Consider the following 9246-nt stretch of genomic DNA (forward strand, 5'->3'; position numbering starts at 1 on the left):
AACTTGCACATTTGTGCACCATTAACGCTGTGAGATAAATATATATTTTAGAGCAACATATGCCGCCTTCCAAACAACGTCTTTTTCAGGGATGCCAGTGCTTGCAGACGCATTACAACAGTGTGGCTGCCTAGTGCTAGACTGGCCTGCCTTCAGTCTCCTATTGAAAATGTGTGTTGCATTATGAAGCGCAAAATATGACAACTACAGCCTTGTACAGTTGTGCTGCTGGAGACTTGTAGAATGGAAGAATTTTCTGTGTTCAAAATTGGATCAATTTGTGTCTGTTACAAGGAAAGATATCGCAGTGGTAAACATGCTCCTGACTCTTTTGGGGCTGCACCAACAGGCCATAACTTACTGACATAAGCTGTGCGACATGTTTGAATCTTAAAACGTTAAATGCTACATTTCACTACGAAGTCCGGCACCACAGCATCTTGATGTTCACAGCTGTTTTGCGCTGTGTGTGAGAGAATGTGAGTGATGGAAGGTCTGGATGAGTTCTTCAGTTTCTCAGAAACAAAAGGAAGTATTGCTCCAATGCTTCAGTGACATAACTGCCAATAAATGCAGCCTTCCTCAAGAGCATTCTTGGCTTTGACACACAAATAAACTCTGTTAAGCTAAGAGAACGAAGAGGAGGAAACTAGAGGGCGGAGTCAAAAACTATAGACCATGGCAGACAAAAAGATCAGCCGTTTCAATAGGTTTAATTGGTTGGGGAAAGGAAAGAAAAAGGAAAGCAACAAGCCCCAAGTATGTATAATGCTGTACATCATTCAGATACCAACAACGAGGTTTAACACAAGTACAGTTAAAATGCAGTCAAAATGATGAGCACATGCAATTCCAGTGACACAATCGTTTGGCTCTTACACGTCTCATTACTTACACAACCACGGGTTGTGTTATTAGGATTGCAGCACAAGAACCAGCTTTCTCAAATGCATTATAGAAATAACAGTTCCTTCTTTAAACAAATGCTTTGTAAATTAAAGGCAACCACCACATTTTTAAGATTATTTTATGTATTTAATAAATGAAACTGTTGTCTACAGGAAAATTCCCAGTCACAGCAATATTTTAAGAGACAAATCTTACATTTCAGCTGTCAGTAGTAGACTTGGTTAAAACATTTTCTTCTCGCAGATCCAAAGCTTTTTATTCTCACAGGAAGAATCAGCCCAGTTTGATGCATTATCTTCCTTATAGCCACTTACAGCACAGTCCTCATTTCTGTTAGAATCATTGGGTTCTCCTCTAAACCAGTACCTGAAAACAAAGAGAATCAGAATGTCTTCAATGTTTCTCACCCAGAGCTGCAGACTCTTATAAATCATGTAATGTGGCAATAAACAAAATGATAAAATTAAAAGTAAAACATGAAAAATAAAGAAAGACAGAAATGTAACTATTCAATGATTTATTTATTTGTTTGTTTGTTTATTCTTGTGATGCTACTGGCATCGTGAAACAAGCATTGAAATTTAAACGGTCACTCTCATTCATCAGAAAAAAACTGTTTTCATGGTCATAGCACGAGCAGAAAAACAAGGCGTAAAATTGCGTTGCAGGCATATTTTTAGTAATTTCCTGACCAGCAGCACAGGCTCTAAACCCTCTAACCCGGCATAGAGCAGCGCAGCTGTAAACAGAGTGAATACATGATCAGAAGGTCCCACCATTGGAAATCAAAACATAATTGGTTGATTCCTGTGTTACTTCATAGTTATGTTGAGGGTCAATCTAACACATTAGGACTTCTCTTCAGCTCCTGAAGTCCTAACCAAAAGGAGAGATTGCTTAGCTGTATCTACCTAGATACTACGGAGAAACAAATCCAGATTGGCCGATTTTCTGCGGGACTTTTTAAGAATATAACCGTTTTGTTTCCATCCAAAACTTAACAGTAAAACAAGAACAGTGCTGCAATACTTGCAGAGTTTAAATACAAGCCTGATTCTATTGAATGACAATGGACTACAAATGACAGACATGCAATTGTAGTTACTAAAAATCATAAGGCCTAGAAGGCCCTGAGGGTATTTTGTAATGAATGTACGACTATATGCTGAATATAATCATGTTGTTGTGTAAAGGGCTCCTACGTTGGAAAACTAAACTTTCCTTAGTTTCTTTGGAAGAAAAGAGTTTGATGTAGAATATAAACACTGTTAGAGTTTCAACGCATACTGCTCATTTCTCAGTGCTTTTTGAATGAGGCACAATACAGGGCAGCCAATCAGAAGAGAGATTGCATATATCAATCTTAAAAGCACAGTAATTAAACCAACCGTGTTTGCTTGTATGCTTTTATTTAACCATTGTTATTGTCAAATGCTGTCTGCATAGACATCTTCGTTCACAAAGCAGGAGTCTAAAGGTGAGTAAAGATAGTTAGTTAGCCACGTGCCTGCCCATGACATTCCTCATAGTTGGTTTATTTACTTCACGTTAAAATTACACTTGGCTCTGGCAACAGTGTATTAAAAATTAAGCATAAACAAGCAACTAGTTGTGGCGAGATTCTAAACACATCCTCTACAAAGAATACACTTCTTGTGTCTTATATTTTAAGGCAAAATTAGTGTTTATTAACATATTGAAAAAAAATTAAAAATTACGGCACATTTTTTTATTTATTTATTTTTTTGAACGTGAATAAATGGAAATTGCACACTAAAATTTGCAGGAAAATGATATATTTAAGTGTGTTCTCAGGAGAGGATGTGTTAGCTTATTTTCACTTAGAAAATCAACACAACATGTCATTTGACCAGTAGAGTTTAATTCTTTCCACACAACTGTAAACTGACTTTAATCTTTACTATTATTTATTCAGTGCCATGTATGTTTATTATGCCATGTTCTTTATTTACTTCTTTATTTATGTAATTCATTTTGTCAGAAAAGTTAAGAGTTCAGTTCAGTCGATCTCTTACCCAGTGGTCAGCGCTGAGTCATCCACCCATTTCCAGACCCCCTCTGAGGCCTGGTCAGTCAGACCAATCCAAGCTTGATTTTTATTTCTCAACTTGTCAACAAAGTCCTGTTGGATTTTTACAACAGGCAGCACATTTTCAGTGAAACAGTCACAAAATAGAGAAAGTTCAGTTCAATTTAAAAGATTCCCCAATCGAAACAGAGCAGCTCTCAGCCGCAAAGCACTACGGAGATGTCCAGCTTAGTGGAGACAGAAAGAGGAGAACGTTAGCAGCACACATGAGGAACATACTTCAAATGGCCCAAATGGTTCTCTTTCAGATGAACTAAAGAAAACAAAGTTATTATCAGCTGCCAGACATGACCTGACATCTCAGCTTTTCACAGCTCAGCTTCAGTCTGAGGGAGCAGCTGTTTAGCTAGCTGATTCTCGTTAAACAGGTACTTTTTTTATACGCTGTACAGAGCTGTACCACTTCATATGAGTAATGAGCCATCAGAGGCATCAGTACATCACTCAAACAGAGTTTACAAAGCGTTGTGCTGTAATATTCAGTATCATTGTTTGACTGTAGAAAAAAAACGGTAGTTACCGTTAAAGTAGTGCCTGCACTGTCACTAACTTAAAAATGCATTTGCAACAATACATTTACTCCTTGATCTCACCTTACAGATTAAACTACATCATCAGAGACGTTATTCAGTCAGTTCATCACAAAATGCAGTCTGATTCTACTCTCGCTGCCTCTCTGTCTAATACAGGAAAAATACATTTCTTATTGTGTATGTGTGACGATGCGACAGAATTCAGATGCTCGTGGATGAAAAATGCAAACAGGGGTTTATTTAAATGCGACAGAGGCATGGTCAAAAAACAAGCGTGGGTCATAACCAAAAGGCAGCAAAGTATCACCGAAGTGATCATAACAATAGGCAGCCAAAACAAAAGGAGTGAGCAGAAATCGTCATCAAAAAGCAGGCAAAAAGTCAAAACACAGATCCAAAATCAGTCAGCAAAGGTACAAGAAGGGACAAGCAACAATCAAGGTCAGTTAAACAAAGAATGGGTCATAACAGGCAGTAACAAACAGATCAGAGAAACGCTCAGTGAGTTCAAAGAGAAACAAAACCTCACACTGGCTAAGACTAAAGCCCAGGCTTATATGCTAGACTAAATGAGTCATATGACAACAAACACAGGTGCACATTTTTAATACTCAGGGGATTGTGAACGCTGACAGGTGTGTGAACATATGATCTCCCAAGGGATTGTGGGCAATGGAGTCCGTTCTGGACTGAGTCTGAGTCTGCCCGAGGCGTGACAATATGAGATGATTAAGATGATTACCAGAGGAATATCACAGCAAAGAAAATGAAAGCTGGATAAACTGCTGTTGTTAATGGTAGAAATGAAGAGTAGGTGATAAATCCCATCTTTCATAAAACTGCAAACTGCATGTCTGTATGTTTTCTCAGTGACGGTAAAACTGTAAAATTACAGTCATTGAATTTCTTAGACGTACTGTTTTACTGAGTTACTGAATTACTGTGTGTAGTGTAGTTTCACTACACTAGTTCAAGTAGTCATTCTGGCTCACAGTATTTTGCAATAATAATAACAGTAACAACCATTACTACGTGAAAATCTAAATTCTATTTCTGTAAATTAACACCAGTAGTGTTAAAATTACATTAAAGCTTTTTTCCAAAAATGAGTATTGATGTTCCATTTTACCATACTTTAACAGTGAAAATACCTTTTTTTCAGTGTACAGTCAGTAACTGTACATCAGAATGTTAGATGAACCTAGGGTTAGGCAAACAGGCCAATATTTATCATCATCAACTGTGAAAAATTATGTCACAATATGTTTTTGTGAGCAGATTACAGATATAATCAGTGCTTCAGGACAACTGCATGTTTCATTACAAAGACAGCATAATTGCTTGTGTTTAATCAGATCTACTGCAGCGTAACATTGTGAAACACTGAAAAAACGTTGTTACAGTATTTTTCTCACCTGCTCCCCTCTGCTGTTTATGATCACCAGGTCAGCTCCCCTCTCTCTGCAGTAGCTCCTACTCTTATTCCAGGTGTTAATTTCTTTGGAGATGTAGTAAAAACTGCCATTGTATGTCCATATAAACTGGCCGGCTTCATCCGTGCATGGAATTTCCAAAGATAAAATGAGATGCATTAGAGCATAGAATATCATCGCTGTCAGAACAAAACCTCAGATCTCCAAACTTTATTAAAAAAAATGAACAATTCGTTCTTAACTTTTCTTGTAAGTCAATGCAACAAGATTTTATTCTACACCATTGTTGATGATTTCTAGTGGTCTTTTTGTCATGTATATAGTGCAAATGGGTATTAGAAGTTTTCAATTTATTAAAAAAAATAATAAAACAAAATACAAATATTATTTAATAAAACAGGAACTAGGAGTTTAAATTTATGTTAAAAAAAATAAAAATAAAACACAAATGTTATTATTTAATAAAACGGCAACTGAGGTATAAATTATGTGAAAGTATAAACAAAAATAAAATAAAATACCAATTTTATTATATAATAAAATGGGAACTAGGGGTTTTAAATTATGGAAAAAATAAATAAAAGTAAAATAATAGTTTTATTATTTAATAAAACAGGAACTAGGGTTTTTTAAATTGTATAAAGAAAATTAAATAAAAAATTATTTTAAAAGACTCAAATGGAGATTCAAGGTTTTGTTCTGACAGTGACGATATGCTGAATTAACCAAACATTTATGCAGCATATTCTGGACTTTATTCAGATTTTGAAAAATGCTAATTAAACTGTGTTACAGGTGCATTTCCCATGCAAGAGTGCATTATTATTATAACAATTCCAATTCAAAAATTCAAATGTAAAACGTGTATAATGTCTGGTAAAATTCGTGTTGTCCTTTTGACGTTTTATTTTCTTTGTCTTAATGGTATGATGCCTGATATTAAAAACAGAAAAACAACTGCGCATTTGCAATTGCGTTTCCTCTTCATCACACTTCAGTTCTGCCAAAGTTAAAATGTATTTGCAGCCCTGATCAAATCAATATAATAAGCTTAAACTAAACATCGGTTCGTGTGCAGCCACAAACTCTCCTAGTTGGACAAGAATCCCTTCCACATTCCAAACAACAGGAAATCAGTATTAAAATGTCACTAGCAACAGTTGCTATTGCTAACTCTATATTCTAAACAAGCATCTCTGCACCAGCAGCTTTTTTGTCACTTCCTCCTAAAACATGCCCCGCACTAAAAAGCCCCTCCTGATGTCCCACCCACAGCGTTTGATTGACAGGAGTGTCTCATTGACAGTAAAAATGCAACTGTAAACAGGGTTGCAAACACACTTCAACGTTTTCCAGAGCTGAAGGGCGACGATGAGGAAATGCAATTGCAAATGAGCCATTGTTATTCTGTTTTTAATGTGTCAGAGTCAGACTATTAAGACAGTCGAAATAAAATGTTAGGAGCACTTTGCTTTCCCATATAAATTTTTTTCCAACTGTTATACACAGAAATGCAAATACATGCATTTGAATTTGAATCATGCACACTCACATTGGAAAAGAAACTGTAAGTAGACTATTTCATTTGCATATTTCAATTTGCATTTAAGTTTGAATACAGTAAATAACACATTACAGTGCACATCAAAAGCTAAACTACACACCCTGTTCTGAAAGCCATTTTATGTTTTGTTCTCTCTCTGCAACCACGTTTTCATAACTTCTCTCTAACTGGGCTCTGTCTGTAGTCAGCAGGCAGAACTTGAACGATAAAACTGTGGTGGCAGTTAGGAGAAGAACACACAGCAGCCCCAGACACACTGCAGCCAGTCTGCGGCATCCTGTCCTGGCACCTACTTGAGAAGGAAAAAGATTTTTTTTGACCGCTTTAAGGTTTATATTCACAACGTAGATAAGTTAACACATCCACTACAGAGAACACACTTAACTATAGCAGTTTTCTGCAGATTTAGAGTTTAATAATGGGTTCAAAAAAACATAAAATGTGCAGTAATTTTTGCACAGGCCATTTCTGTGGTATGTTTTGTCCCCCAGTATCTTAAATCCAGAAAATAAACCATAAATGTGCATTAAAATGTGCAGTAATATGTCTTCCGTAGAGGATGCGTTAACTTGTTTTCACAAAATCAACAAAATTTGAATTTGACCAGGGGTGCCAAAACTTTTGCATACCACTGTATATGAGGATATACAGTGTATATTCCAGAAAGCAATTGCAGAAAGCAGTGAATTATAAACCTGAGTTGACCTTTAGGATTGTTTGTGGAAATAATGGATGTAGTGTTTACCGGGTCAAAGAACTAAAGGACCATCCAGATTGTTACCAGTGTAAAGTTTAAAAGTCAGGGTCTGTGATGGTATGATGTTTTGTTTAAGATGTTATAAGATGTTTAAGATGTTATATTCAATACTTCAAGTGAATTCTGTGAATAAGAAATGAAGCAAATGATAATATACTGCAATGATTAGTCTTTAGGTGGCTGATGTACATAATAAAATGTATGTAGGACATGACAACTGTACCCTATAAACCAGCCACACAAAACCACTCTCTCCACTACCTCAGCTCATACACACATTTCTCCTGAAATGAATTTACAATGCTACCTGTATGTTGGGTTTGCGGGGTCTTCTTTGTGTTGGCATACACCAGTTGTTGGGTTTGCGGGGTCTTCTTTGTGTTGGCATACACCGGTTCTGTGTTGTGGTCTTGACTTCTAATATTGTCTACGCTGTCATATATTTCCACCACCATCTCCATTTGATCTTCTTTCTTCAGGTTGGCACTTCGAATCATCTCTCATTTATGAAGTTCCACTAACGTGCTGAATTACTGCTAGTTTAGAGTCACATCTCTTGGCTTTCATGCTCTAATTACTGTGGTGTTGCCATGTAAGGAAGTGACAAAGTTACAAAACATTAGCTGAGCCGTCATATATGACCTTCTAGCGGAGATTGCAAAAGTGCTTAAACGGTCATCCTGTTTTTTGCACAACGTTCTTATCCTCTAACAATCCTAGACAATCCTAGGCAAATATGCAATACATTAGTCAGAATATCACTGTAACCACTTTAACTCTGCTTTAATGTTTCATTTTAAACACTTTTGCAACACTAGGGCTTTTAAAACTGTTATGAAATAATGAATTGTGATTATTCACATTAGTTTGCTTAGTTAATCATGATTAATCATACTCATCTTCTCTGCTCAATTTGACCCTAAAGAGAGATTTTTTCCTTTTAAAAAGCTGCACATTTTGCTATATAAGCCTCAGCAGAGTGTAATTATTACTATCAGTATTCCAATGTGAACCTGAACATCATGAGCCTGAAATCACGTGAATGCAAGGTGGATATGAAAATAGAACGAATCATCCCAATTTACAGCACCGACGTCCAGTGAGAGCAACAGTGGCTACAACTCCTCTGACCTCTTGCTCTCATACCTCTGTTATAGCCTTTAGGTTTAGTTTGGCCTTTAGCATAGCAGCCCTCCACATAGTGTCGCTCAAGTTTCTGCAACAGCAGAGTTTGTGTCATGCTTACTTTGTGAAACTGAAAAGTTTGAGTGTATTCAACTCCATGTATAATTTCAAACAACTTGAAAATTTGCATTTCAAAACATAATTCCTTTGAGGCAATGAGTTGCCTCTAAACATTTGAGTAAACTGTAACTGAACTTGTCAGGGGTTAAAGTGGAGAGGGGGCCTGGTTACAGGTTGCAGGTGCCAGCTAGTAAACATTATGTCCCAGAGACGTTGCTAGAGAGAGGTTGACACACATCAATTAGCATACTGCATAGCAGATACCATAACCAGAGACCAGATTTAGCATTTAAAATACAACACATGACTTCACATTTAACTGCCAAGTTACTATAACAACTGACAGCATCCTGCAGTGGGTAAAGGCCAATTAACCACAGGCCTGCCTCTTACAGCAATGAGAGTAGACATCTTCAGTGAATAGTTTAAGATGTTCTCATTATTTTCTCCAAAGTATTCAACTTTGTTTTCTTTCTCACAGTCAACTTAACTGCTTTCCTAACTTGCTATGGCTTTGCTATAGCCAACACTTGCAGGGGCAATGCTGAGTTTACATGTTGGCACTGGACAGAAAGCGTCAGTGTGTGCTGTACTGCAAAGTGTTTATGTTAACACTTTAACTCTGCTTCGTGACATTGGCATAACCATGCCATAAACATGCTATATGCTGTCGTTTGTCAGATTATGCCCAGTAA

At 36.8% G+C, this 9246-nt stretch overlaps 1 protein-coding gene across 3 annotated transcripts; it reads right to left on the reverse strand.

The window, feature by feature from the left end:
* Nucleotides 1-1009: 1009 nt before the first annotated feature.
* LOC118816877 (CD209 antigen-like protein 2) lies at nt 1010-7897 on the reverse strand. Of its 3 annotated transcripts, none has more exons than XM_036583480.1 (5): nt 7614-7897; nt 6650-6838; nt 4968-5101; nt 2946-3052; nt 1010-1275 (listed from the first exon to the last, which is right to left on the reverse strand). In XM_036583480.1, exons 1-5 carry the CDS (start codon nt 7801-7803, stop codon nt 1131-1133), a joined length of 765 nt encoding a protein of 254 aa, XP_036439373.1. In that variant the 5' UTR covers nt 7804-7897; the 3' UTR covers nt 1010-1130. The 3 variants fall into 3 exon arrangements, with proteins under 3 accessions (XP_036439373.1, XP_036439372.1, XP_036439375.1); XM_036583479.1 differs by having other exon boundaries at nt 1012-1275; nt 6650-6841; XM_036583482.1 differs by lacking the exon at nt 6650-6838 and having other exon boundaries at nt 1012-1275.
* Nucleotides 7898-9246: the final 1349 nt, after the last annotated feature.

The sequence above is a fragment of the Colossoma macropomum genome, unplaced genomic scaffold, assembly GCF_904425465.1.
Source record: "Colossoma macropomum unplaced genomic scaffold, Colossoma_macropomum, whole genome shotgun sequence".
NCBI lineage: Eukaryota > Metazoa > Chordata > Actinopteri > Characiformes > Serrasalmidae > Colossoma > Colossoma macropomum.